This window comes from Vicugna pacos, chromosome 3 (assembly GCF_048564905.1).
Source record: "Vicugna pacos chromosome 3, VicPac4, whole genome shotgun sequence".
Taxonomy (NCBI): domain Eukaryota; kingdom Metazoa; phylum Chordata; class Mammalia; order Artiodactyla; family Camelidae; genus Vicugna; species Vicugna pacos.
This window is the reverse complement of record NC_132989.1, coordinates 17,102,630-17,115,293: the sequence shown is the minus strand read 5'-3', so window position 1 is coordinate 17,115,293 and position 12,664 is coordinate 17,102,630. Positions and strand designations below refer to the sequence as shown.

Sequence of the window (12,664 nt, the reverse complement as noted above, 5' to 3'; positions counted from 1 at the left end):
AGCTAAATTCGTCTGTAAATGGAGACTCCTTCCACTGGTGTGAATGAACATTTCTTACACATCAGAATTGGACTTAAAAAAAGTTTTTAATTTAAAGCATACCTGTTACTTTTCTCCCCAAATGTCTCACGCACTAGTTCAGAGCCCAAGATGGCATTAGATCTTGGATGGCTCATAACCAACCACCCTGATACATATGTTTCATATCCTACCAACTTAAGTACCCTATCCAATTCTATTAGTGTTTCAGTATCTAAAATTCTTGTGTTTTCCCTACAGTGTTCAGGAAATAAATGCTGCAGACAAAGGAACAATAATGTCTCTCTGGTATATCTGAGAGAATGACAATTAATGCATAATCCATAAGTTAGGTTTCTTAATATCATCCCTAGTCATAGGGAACAAGAGAAGGGCAAAAACTCAGTTTGGGGGTTGTGAGGAAGAACTAAGCCTGCTACCTTAACAGCTTCTCCCCTGCAGAGTCCCAAAATGTACCTAAAAATCAAGTGGGTAGCACCTTAAAAACCATACACACACTCTCACACACACACACACAAATAGTAGAACACTGTACCCTATCCCCAGATAATTAGATTTATAAGCCTCAGTGCCTAAGGAGATGCGTTTTTAATAGGAATCCTAAAAAAAGTGGCACACAGAATCTAAACATTTTTGAGTTCGGGAAATTCTGAAAAGTTAGGGGCAATGCCAACCAATTGGTTGGTGTCTGTGAGTGCTGTGTTGAGAAGGATCCTCAGGCTAAATACAGGCACAGTGAGAAAGAGGATAAATAATGACCAAGATGATGACTAAATTCAGTGACTCAATACTATGAACTCCGATTTTTAATGTGATTCTGCACCACAGGGTACCGAGGTGAAAGAACAGGCAAATCACCCCCTCGGGTGCTCAGTCAGGCCATTCTGAGCCTGGTACCTGAAAAACTTCACAGTAAGGCAGTGGTTCTAACTGTGGATGCTTTTGCTCTACTGCCTCTCCCCGCAGGCATGGAGAGATATCTGGAGAGACTTTTGATTGTCAGGGTCCCAGCCAGGAGCAGGAAGTGCCTTTGGCATCTAGTGGGTAGAGGCCAGGGAGGCAACTAAGCATCCATGATGCACAGGACAGCCTTCACAGCAAAGTGCAACTGGCTCCCAGAACTCAGTGGTGCCAGGCTGAGAGACTCCATTCTAAGGGTCCCGCAGGACCTGGGCTTCTGGAAGAGGCCAGAGTGGTCCCTCAATCAGCAGGTCTAAGACTAAGTCAGGTCTTCTTTTAAAATCACGGGACCTTCCATTATATGCGGATGGCATGATACTACTATATATAGAAAATCCTAAAGGCTCCACGCAAAAACTTCTAGAGCTGAGAAAAGAATTTGGCAAGGTAGTAGGATACGTGATGAACATACAGAAATCAATGGCATTTCTTTACATTAACAATGAAATATCAGAGAAGGAGAGTAAAGAAACAATCCTTTTTAAAATTGCATCCAAAAAAATTAAATTCTTTGGAACAAATCTGACCAAGGAAGTGAAAGATTTATACATGGAGAATGACAAAACACTGAGTAAGGAAACTAAAGATGACTTAAAGAAATGGAAAAGAAAAAAATAAAGATAGAAATGGAAAGATATCCCATGTTCTTGAATTGGAAGAATTAATATTGTTTAAATGGCCATACTACCCAAAGCAATCTACAGATTTAATGCCATCCCTATCAAATTACCTGGGACATTTTTCACAGAACTAGAATAAATAATCCAAAAATTTATATGGAATCACAAAAGACCCAGAATTGCCAAAGCATTACTGAAGAAAAAGAATGAAGCTGGAGGAATAACCCTCCCAGACTTCACACAATACTACAGAGCTACTGTAAACAGAACAGCACGGCACTGATACAAAAGAAGACATATGGATCAATGAAACAGAATAGAGATCCCAGAAATAAATCTACAAACTTTTGGTCAACTAATCTTCAACAAAGGAGACAAGAACATACAATGGAGTAAAAGACAGTCTCTTCAGAAAATGGTGTTGGGAAAACTGGACAGCTGCATGTAAATCAATGAAGTTAGAACAGTCTCTCACACCATATACAAAAATAAACTCAAAATGGCTTAAAGACTTAAACATAAGACAAGACACTATAAACCTCTTAGAAGAAAACATAGGCAAAACATTATCTGACATACATCTCAGCAATGTTCTCCTAGGGCAGTCTACCCAAATGATAGGAAAAAAAAGCAAAAATAAACAAATGGGACCTAATTAAACTTAAAAAGCTTTTGCACAGCAAAGGAAACCATAAGAAAAACAAAAAAAAACCACCTATGGAATGGGAGAAAACATTTGCAGGTGATATGACTGATAAAGGTTTAACTTCCAAAATATATAAACAGCTCATACAACTTAATAACAAAAAACAAACAACCCAGTACAAAAATGGGCAGAGGACCTACAACAAGCAATTCTCCAATGAAGACATATAAATGGACAACAGGCACATGAAAAAATGCTCAATATCACTAGTTAACAGAGAAATGCAAATCAAAACTACAATGAAGTATCACCTCACACCAATCAGAATGGCCATCATTCTAAAGTCCACAAACCATAAATGCTGGAGAGGGTGTGGAGAAAAGGGGACCCTCCTACACTGTTGGTGGGAATGTAGTTTCAGGCAGCCAGTATGGAAAACAGTATGGAGAGTCCTCAGAAAACTAAAAACAGACTTACCATGTGATCCAGCAATCCCATTCCTAAGTATATATCCAGAGGGAACCTTAATTCAAAAAGATACGTGCACCTCAATGTTCATAGCAGCACTATTTACAATAGCCAAGACATGGAAGCAACCTACATGTCCATCGACAGTTGACTGGATAAAGAAGTTGTTTTATATTTATACAATGGAATACTACTCAGCCATAAAAAAGAATAATATAATGCCATTTGCAGCAACATGGATGGACCTGGAGATTGTCATTCTAAGTGAAACAAGCCAGAAAGAGAAAGGAAAATACCATATGATATCACTTACATGTGGAATCTAAAAAAAAAGACAAACTTATTTGCAAAACAGAAATAGACTCTCAGACACAGAGAACAAACTTGTGGTTACCAGCGGGGGAGGGAGGTGGGAGGGGATAAATTGGGAGTTAGAGATTTGCAGATACTAACATACATATATGTATGTGTGTGTATATATATATATGATAAACAACAAGTTCATGCTATATAGCGCAGGGAAATATATTTGATATCTTGTAATAACTTCTGGTAAAAAATATGAAAATAAATACATGTATGTTCATGTATGACTGAAGCATTATGCTGTACACAAAAAATTGACACAATATTGTAAACTGACTGTACCTCAATTAAATAAATAAATAAATAAATAAATAAATAAATAAATATATATATATATATATATATATATATATATATATATATATATATATATAAATAAAATCACCAGACCTTCCTTTGGGGGCCAGCTCTCAGATTCATTCCCACCTGGCACAGAAGGGAACCTGGCAGAAAGAGCCTCAAGGTGAGCAGAGGGAAGCAGGGCAGCATCCTGGACTTGGAATTGAGACTTTGGGCTGGTGGCCACCGGCTCCGTGAAGCTCTGCTTTACTTGTTCACCTTGAGGGCTCAAGGCTAGAGGTTCTGCTAGATCCTGACCCTTAAATAATTCTTTCCCATCATTTCCTATGCATTCTGTCGGGAGAACTAAACCCTGAGTCAACCAGAAGGTAGTTCTTTTAGTTTGTTCAGCTCTTTGGTCTCTTCATATAGCACAAAAAGTTTTGGGGAGATTGATCACTCACCAAAGAAGTCCTGGACCAAATTCTACATCTTAATCCTAGCTCTGCTACTGCTGAGCCCTGAAAACTTAGCCACAAACAGGTCTTCTATAAAACAGGGACTACTTTGCTAGCCTAAAGTGAGAAAACCAAATGGCTCTACAACATCCTCGTCCTTCTACTGCTACACGAGCACAGACAATCTCAGGACTGAGACGGCTTAGAACACCTGCCAGGCTCAAGGAGAGGGTCCCATGCCTGGCTGCCCATCTGAATTACTGGTGGAGTTTCCTGTTACTGTTTTTAACGTGGATGCCTGGCTCTCCTATCAGTCCCACTGCACTGGCGTCTCAGGAGAGTCAAGTCGGGCAGGTGTGTTTTGCAAAATGACACTGGAGTTTCTGATCATGACAAATACCAAACAATTGGATACTTACTTCCTGCCAAATGCTAAGTCTTCCACAGCCTTATTTCATCTGATCCTCCCAACAACCTCATGAGAAGACTATTCCTATATTCCAGCTTTACAGAGACAATAAGTCACCTGAAGGAGGCACAGCTAGTTAGGGGTAGAACCTGGGCTAGAAGCCACGCAGTCTGACTCCAGAAAACAGGCTCTTCTCAATCACTAAACCTCCAGGCTGACCTATTTTGTATCAAACCTTGTGAATCATTGATTCAGTGCGTTGGATGCGACCCAGGGAGAAGAAACAGAGAAAGAAAAAACTGAGACGACCAATATTACAAAAGGGTGAGTTCTTGAAATCCTCTCTTTTGGTACCATTTATGCAAGAATACCTCATCTTTCAGCTCAGTGAGTGCTGCTTTTGCTTTATTAGAATGTCATCTGATAAAAACAAAACACCTTTTGCACAAAACAAAACCCTGGTGATGAAGAGCAGTGAGATTTACCGTTAGAGCAAGCTGGGTGCTCTCATGGAGTAGGTAGTGAAGTTGGCAGAGGGGGAGGTGGACTGTGAGACGTGGAAAAAGAATCCGGTGACATCCTCTCCAGTTACCACCATAGCTCATCAGAACCACAGAAGCACGCAAATGGAAATGCCAGCACTTCAAGATCCTCTCAAAACAGGTGACCCTCGTGCCAGCAGCTAACAGGACGGGCCGGTCTGCCTGAGCTTCTGGCACCGCCCTTTTCCCACTCCTCGCTATAAACCCAAGGACCCTGATACATACACCTTGTAGGGTGCGCGCCCTGATGAAATCAAGTGTGAGACCCGGTGTTTGTCGCCATGAATATTTAAAACTGAGGAGAGATCCTAGAGGACAGCTAGTCCACTTTTTTTTTTTTTTTTTTTTTTTTTTTTAGGGAAACGCAGGTTCAACACAGTAGAGAGACTTCAAATCTACAGTGTATTAGGCGCAGAATTCCGGGCACGACCCACGTGTCCTCGCTCCCAGTCTAGGGCTCTTTATTCATACAGCCTCTTTAAAAATAAAACTTGACTTCCCCCTGCCCCCGCCCCCGCTGCTTTCCCTTGATGCGTTATTTTGTTGGGCATCACTGCGGGACAACCTGAACTCTCAGACAAAAAACAAAAAACAAAAAAACAAAAACAAAAACAAAAAACTACTAATGATATTTAGGAAAAACAAGGAGAAAAAAGAACTCTTTCTTGGCAAAGAAATAAATATATGTATCCGTATTCGGGTCCGCTTTGTATTAACAACGTCTGTCTCTTTAAAAAAAAAGGATCCCGTCAGAAGTGCCTGGAAAGTTGGCACTTCAGCTAGCTCTAGGCTGCAGCAACTTAAAATGCTGCCGACAGACAAAGATTGCCCACGTAGAATTTACCAGAGCGTAAGCTCTTCACCACCGAGGTGAAAACTTTCTGAGGCTTAACTACAAATTTACAACCAGACACTAACCTTTTCCTGTCAGGTTCTGGCCGCTGGAGGGTTGCTGGTTTAAGACTATTCGAGGATACAATAATTGAGCTTTTAACTGCGTGTACCCGGTTGCCGGGTGCGCACAAGAACTGACGGACGAAGCTTCCAGAAGCTGGGGGGGAGGCGCAGGGCACGCCGCGCGGCTGGGCGGGGCTTGACTTCTCTGTGGCCCTCCTCTCTTGCAGGGCACGCGCACGTCACGGACTTCAACGTCGCCACCACGCTGCCCGCGGACGTGCGCATCACCGCCGTGGCCGGCACCAAGCCGTACATGGGTAGGCGCCCCTCCCCCCAGCCCCCACCCCGAGCCGCCGTCGTGACCCGGCGCAGGGGTTTGCTTTTCATTGCTGTGGGCACTGTGATAACGGGTCCGGTCATCTGCAGGGACCTGCAGCTAGAAATAAGGCCCCCTCTGACTTTACCTGCGCAGCTTCTGGTTTCCCAGGTCTCACGTGAGCCTTGGGAGTCGCCTTTTAGCCAAGCACCCAGTCTGATCTTGACTCGGGAGGGCCCTGGGTTACATGTGAAAACACTATTCTATGAGTTATTTAGGACTCATCAGGAAGGACTCCCTCCTTCCTGATGAAGAATATTAGTAATTAATTCAGTAAATACCTACTGCTTGCTTCTGTGTGCTCAGCACTGTTTCAGGTGTTGGTGATCTTACAGGGAGCAAAACAGACTGGGGCTCCAGCCTAAGGAGCTGACTTTCTAAATAAAACGAGTTTAACAAAATGGAATCAAACAGAGAGGATGCAGCAATAAGAAAGATGGTAATAAGTGACATTAGTATTATCATAACCGTGATTTACATAATACTGCATAATATGCACAGGGCTATATAAAGTTCGCAAAGTGCCTTCCAGTTACAATGTTGGTTTTAGGTTTATCACAACAATCCTATGAATTATCCTTTTTAAAGAAGAGGACCTGGACTTTGCTTGAAGATTTGAAACTTATCCAAAGGGTGACTGAAAGGTAGCATTAGGTGCCCAAATTGTCAAGTAGGTCTCACAATTGTGTTAACAGTCACAAAGTAATACAAATCCTAAGTTCTGTTGTTGAAGGCGGCCAACTCTGAGTAGACATCATTGTAGCAGAACTAGCCCTACCTCCCATCCACCCCAGGGATATAAAGGGAGAAGCCTTGCCCTTTGGGGGCACCGGGTACCTCCCCCCCCCCCCCCCCCCCGGCTGTTCCTAAGGCAGGTAAGTCAGAGCTCAAGAGAATTCTCTGTCGAGTCTGGGCGTGGCTGTGAGGAGAAGCACCTGGGGTTCCATTCTTTCGTCACTTTGTTTGCTGACTGCTCCCTGGGCTCACAGAGCCGGAGTTGGCCACAGTGGGTTGGTAGTTTGGAGTCAGGTCTTGCTGGGGACCATGGCAGTAGCGGGCAGAGATATGCAGCAGTGCGTGAGAGTGTCGGGAAGCTGGAGGGAGGCGGATTAGCCAGAGGGTGTGGTCCAGCTTCCTAGCGGGCCCTCCACTGCCTAGGGGTGTGCAGCCTGGAAGGGAGGGAGGGAGGCTCCCGTCAGCGTGACCTAATGGCGACACCACCAGTCCTAAGAGAACCCAGCTGTATCAGACTCTCTGGAGGTGACACCCGAACATAGGGTGGTTTGAAAGCTCTATACATATGCAGGCAGGGGTGAGCCTTGTCCACAGACCATGAACTTTGAGCTATCAGAAGCCACTAGAGAGAGATCATCCCGGGGACCAAGCAGGTTACCTGTGTTAGGATTCCTCTGCCTCTTCTATTCCCTTTCCACAATCTAAATCAAACAGTGCTCTCCCTGAGATGGAGGAGGAGGTGTGAGAGCCACTTCAGCCGTCCATCCCGACACCAAGGTGGCTGAATCCAGCCTGGCGGGGTGGGTAAGCTTTGACTCAGATATGAGACTCATTTTAATATTTCACAGGGCTGAATTTTAAAATATGTAAATGTTTTAATACGCAAAAGGGATTCAACTGTATTAGGCAACAGAATGAGTTATTATTAAAGGAGCCCTGTCCGTACCCAGCAAAAACGGGCAGCTAAACACTGCATAGTTGTTAGCGGATGACAGAAAAGTCAAAACTGTTCAGGCTTCTTACCCTAATTAGTTGAGATGCTTTAAAGTGGGAGATGTTGCTGGTTAAACCGGTGGAATTAACTCTGGGGTGGAACGAATTGCTAGCTATGGCATGCCATTTGCAGCCAAAGTATTTGAGCTTGAAGTTAAGGATAAGAGCAATGCCACTTCCTTTTAATATGTGGCTCTCTTCCTCGTGGAACTAAAGAGAGAAAGGAAAAGAGAACCCCACCATGCCGGGCCACCTCACTTCCCCAGAGAAGATTTCTTTCTCTGGGGAAAAATGAGCCTTATTTTATATGGTATTTGAACAACTGCAAATGTCCTGGCTTCCAATTATCAGTGGGAGGGAAAAGTCTCTTTTGTTACTTCAGAAATAATGGGCACATATAATTCAGCCCATTTTTCTGCCTAAAACCCACGGTGCTCAGCTGATAAAAAGGAATCTCTGAGCCTGCTGGTCTGATGAGTTGATTCCCCAGGTTTCCTGGGTTTCCACATTAAGGGCTATTTTCTTGGAGCCAAATCAGAAAATGTGCATCTGGGTTTTCTAGGCCTGGTTTCCATGGTGAGAGGAGTAAAGGAAGACCATCTTTCTTTTCTCTCAACAGTGATTTTAAATACAATATCTGTATAATTTAATTCTCCTCAAAATTGTCATTTCCAGCCTTTTCACAACATAGAGCTGGGAAATTGGAATCCAGTCAAGGTTCCCTGCACCTCTCCACCTTCACCCTTATAATAACAATGACTAATATTTATTGAAAGCCTTCTAGGGACCAGACAACATGTTAAGTGTTTTACGTTCATTCACTCATTTATTTTTTCTCAATAAGCCTGCAAGGCAGACTATAATTATCACCATTTTAGAACAAGGAAATAAGAAGCAAAGCAATTTGCCCAAGATTACATGGCTAATAATGGAAAAAGCCTAGATTTAAAGCAAGCTCTTTCTGGGCAGTGAGGTGGGGTATAGCTTAGTGGTAGAGCATGAGAGGTCCTGGGTTCAATCCCTAGTACCTCTATTAAAAAACTTAAATAAAAAAAAAAAAGCAAGCTCTTTCTGTCTTTAGAACTCCCTGACAGAGAGAGAGAGAGATTTAAAAAAAAATTATTTGTGGTTCTTAAATGGTTGTAAGCTGATGTAGGCAGGCCAAGCTATTAGAAATGTTTCTTCTTTAATTAACAAACATATACCTGAGTATCAACACTTATCTCTTTATCCAGAAGTTGTCCTTGCCTTTGATTTTTCGATGGGAGGCTCTCTAAGAGAGATCATGGATGGAAAGTTTGCTTTCTCTTCTTAAGAATTATGGACCCAATAACTTGGTAAAATCTAACAGACATTCCCAGCACCCATTTTATCGTGTTCCCATAGAATATAATTAGCAATTAACCAGAAAGGAATAGAGATTCTAAAAAGAAAGAAAACTAGGATGAAGTATGGAACGAAGATCACAGGAACATCAACATCTTCTAATGTAAGATGCTGAGCACCTTATGCTGCAGTCCCTAGGCCCTGGCCAGGAGACGAACTGTCCACCAGCTCTTAAGCACCTGCCGCCCAACAAGGAAGTTTTGCTTTTTTTAATTCATAATCTTCTACCTCCACGCTCTTTCCAAACACTCCAGTCCTTCCTTCTCCCTACCCCTGGTCTGTCTGAATATTATCCACATCGCTCAGAGCGTAACCAATGAAAACATTCTTCTCCAAATTAGAAACCAAACCTAACAAATACATATACTAGGACAAATGTGTAAAATGCTCACTAAGCGAAGGGGAAAGTCATCTCTCTACTTGTAGATATTTATGGTTTCCTGGAAGAGCTTTATTCTATACACACAAAAACACATATACATTTTTTAGAAGTCAGATTATACTGGATTTTTTTGTTGTTGTTGTTGTTGTTGGGAGGAGGTAATTAGGCTTATTTATTTATTTATTTATTCTTAGAGGAGGTACTGTGGATTGAACCCAGGACCTCATGCATGCTAAGCATGCACTCTACCACTTGAGCTATACCCTGCCCCCCACCTATACTGTATTTTGGCAACCTAAATTTTCACTTTATAATGTAATAATAACAATAAGAATAGGCATCGGGGGGGAGGGGATAGCTCAGTGGTAGACTGTGTGCTTAGCGTGCACGAGGTCCTGGGTTTAATCCCCAGTGTCTTCATTAAATAAATAAATAAGCCTAATTACCCCCCAAAAAAAGCCAAAAATAAAAATAATAATAGGCATCATACAGTGAGCATCTGCTGTCCCAAGCACTTTGCTAAGTTTTTAATAAATTTAATAAATTCTCAGAGCAACCCTATGAAATAGGTTTTACTATTATTCTATTATTCATAGATTAAAAAACAAGCAGGCCTACAGGGAAAGTGACACGGTCACAATCACACAGCAAGCAACTGGTAGAGCACGAAGTTAAATCCAAATGTAAAACATCTCAAGTCTGGAACTTTGATAGTGGGTGATGACAATGGCTCAGGGCGCATAATGGCAACATTCACTGAGCTCTTCCTGTGGGCCAAGCACTGCTCTGAGTACACGTGTTACATTGTTTAAGCTAAAGGCCCTTCTGTGAGGCAGGTCAGAGTCTAATTCTCATCACTCCGCTGTGCTGCCTCTCTGCCTCCTGTCAATTAGCATGTCTCAGCCAGAACCCAAACCGCTTCTCTCTGACACCAGAGCCCGGGTCTTGACAACGGACACTACTTATTTTTCCAGGCCCACATATTAACTATCATTTTGAATGATCACATGCTCCCAAGTTAGAAGGCTGCATTAAAATCTATTGAACCAATTCTTGATTGTTGAATGTTAGGTTGTTTCTCACTTTGAAATATAAATAAATTTGAAATAAAAAATCCTGTTATCAGAAATGTGCACTGCAACTTGTTTCCTGTGATAAATCCTCAGTGGTCAAAGGGAATGTATACATTGATGCATTTCCCTCCTGCAAGTTTGCAAGGATTTTTACTCATTTGGTCTGGAAGTGTCTGAGGATGTCCACTTCCTTGCATTCTCACCAGGGCTGCACTGTCAATTATATCTCAATCTTCCCAAAAAGATAAGTGAAGGTGGTACCTCATTACGACATGAAAATTGTATTTTTTCAGTTCTTTTGTAAATTGCCTGTTCCTGTTCTTTCCCCATTTTTCTATTGGGGTCTTCATACACTTTTCCTATTTCTTATTGATTACATAAATAATTCTTGTCCTTTAGATATAAAGGATATTAAATTCTAATGTATCATATATGTTGTGTAAATATGATTTCCTACTTTTTAGTTGATGTTGTTCTTTTTTTTGGCATTTTTGACATGAAGAACTATGTTCCTAACATCAAACCATTAGTCTTTTTACTTTATAGTTTCTACCTTTGATGCTACTCTTAGCAAGACCTTCTTACCTCCAGATTTTAGATATGTGACCTATATTCTTATTGTTACAGTTTAATTTTTCTTAATCCAGCTATTAATATTATCTTGACTGAAGATATGTGGTAAGGATCTGATTTCATTGTTGTTACAGTATCAAACAATTATTTTGCGACCATGTGTCAAGTAAGGTCCTTAACATGCTGATTTGAAATATGTTCTTCATAAACCAAGTATTTTTATGAACTAGTATCTATATTATGTGGCTTTCCAATCTTAATTTATTATAGCTTTATAATAGAGTTTAAAAAATGGAATGCAAGTCCTTTATTATTTTGAAGAAATCCTTTCTCATTCATACATTTTTATGGATGAAATTTAGAATCACTTTTGTAAATTCCAGGAATTATTTCCATTGTATTACATTTCTCTATTAGTTTTTGGACCCTTTTTTTTTATGTCCTGACCAGAATCTACCGTCCAGTTGTTTTAAAATCTGAAAACCAAATGATGGAAATCTAAATAGCTAAGAAACATATTAAAATGTGGGCAAGCTTATCAGCAATCAGGAGAATGCTAATTTAAACACAAGAGATCATTACGTCACTAGACTAGCAAGTCTAAAGGTTGGTTAATACCAAGTAGGGATAAGGAGGTGGAGCAAAACCAAGTCCCACGCATTGCTGGTCACAGTGTTAATTGGTGCAACCACCTCAGTAAATCACTGGGCATTATCTAGTATGTATGGACATGCACAGCCCATCCCCTGTGTTCCCCCTCCCAGAAATGTACCCTACAGAGGTGTGGGCTAGAGAGGTCTTACACGTGCAGAAATGTTCGTGAGAATGTGGTTCAAAATTCTCCAAACTGAAAATTACTTAAGTGGCTATTAACAGTGGGAAAAGTAGGTAAATTACAGTGTATTCCTGTAACTTTGAATGTGAACCAACGATGTACAGTGAGTTAGATAGATTTTTATACACATAATGCTGAACAAGAAAAGCAAGACACTAAAGAAAACAAGGAGTGAGATTTCACACACACATACCCATGTTATATACATAAATACATGTACATATATGTTACATACACATCTATTATATATACAGACATACATAGATGTTACATATACATACATACATAATATATATGTAACCTAGTTACTAAAACAGGCAAAACTAAAGTATTGCTTAGAAATGTATACATAGATAGCAAATCTATGTAGAAAGGCAAGGAGAAAATTACTAACATAAATTCAGGGTAGTGGTTACTTCTGTCATTGTCAATAGGACAGGTCACTCACTGGTGGGGTCAAGATTCTATGTCATGACCTATGTAAGGTTACGTGGCCAATTGCTTATAACTGCTTGCTAAATTCTTCTTTTATGTTTTATTTACTTTTCTGAATGTAGGTATAGAAATGCTTTCAAAACCAAACAAAATACTCAATGGCTTTTTTGAAGGCAACTCAGACCCTCTCCA

At 40.9% G+C, this 12,664-nt stretch overlaps 2 protein-coding genes across 5 annotated transcripts in view; one reads left to right on the top strand and one right to left on the bottom strand.

Moving 5' to 3' along the window:
• Positions 1-5,841, bottom strand: part of PPP2R2B (protein phosphatase 2 regulatory subunit Bbeta) — a 619,288-nt gene extending 613,447 nt beyond the window's left edge. For 2 of the 4 annotated variants that reach the window (XR_012067318.1, XR_012067317.1), the window contains exon 1: positions 5,706-5,841. The gene's annotated coding sequence lies outside the window, so the exon portion shown is untranslated. The remainder of the gene's footprint in view (positions 1-5,705) is intronic. The other 2 variants (XR_012067336.1, XM_072955312.1) reach the window with 2 other exon arrangements.
• The window catches only part of STK32A (serine/threonine kinase 32A), a 110,865-nt gene that overhangs the window by 77,654 nt on the left and 20,547 nt on the right, over positions 1-12,664 (top strand). The window contains exon 6 of the mRNA XM_072955474.1: positions 5,912-6,001. Coding sequence (XP_072811575.1) covers positions 5,912-6,001 — 90 coding nt within the window. The remainder of the gene's footprint in view (positions 1-5,911; positions 6,002-12,664) is intronic.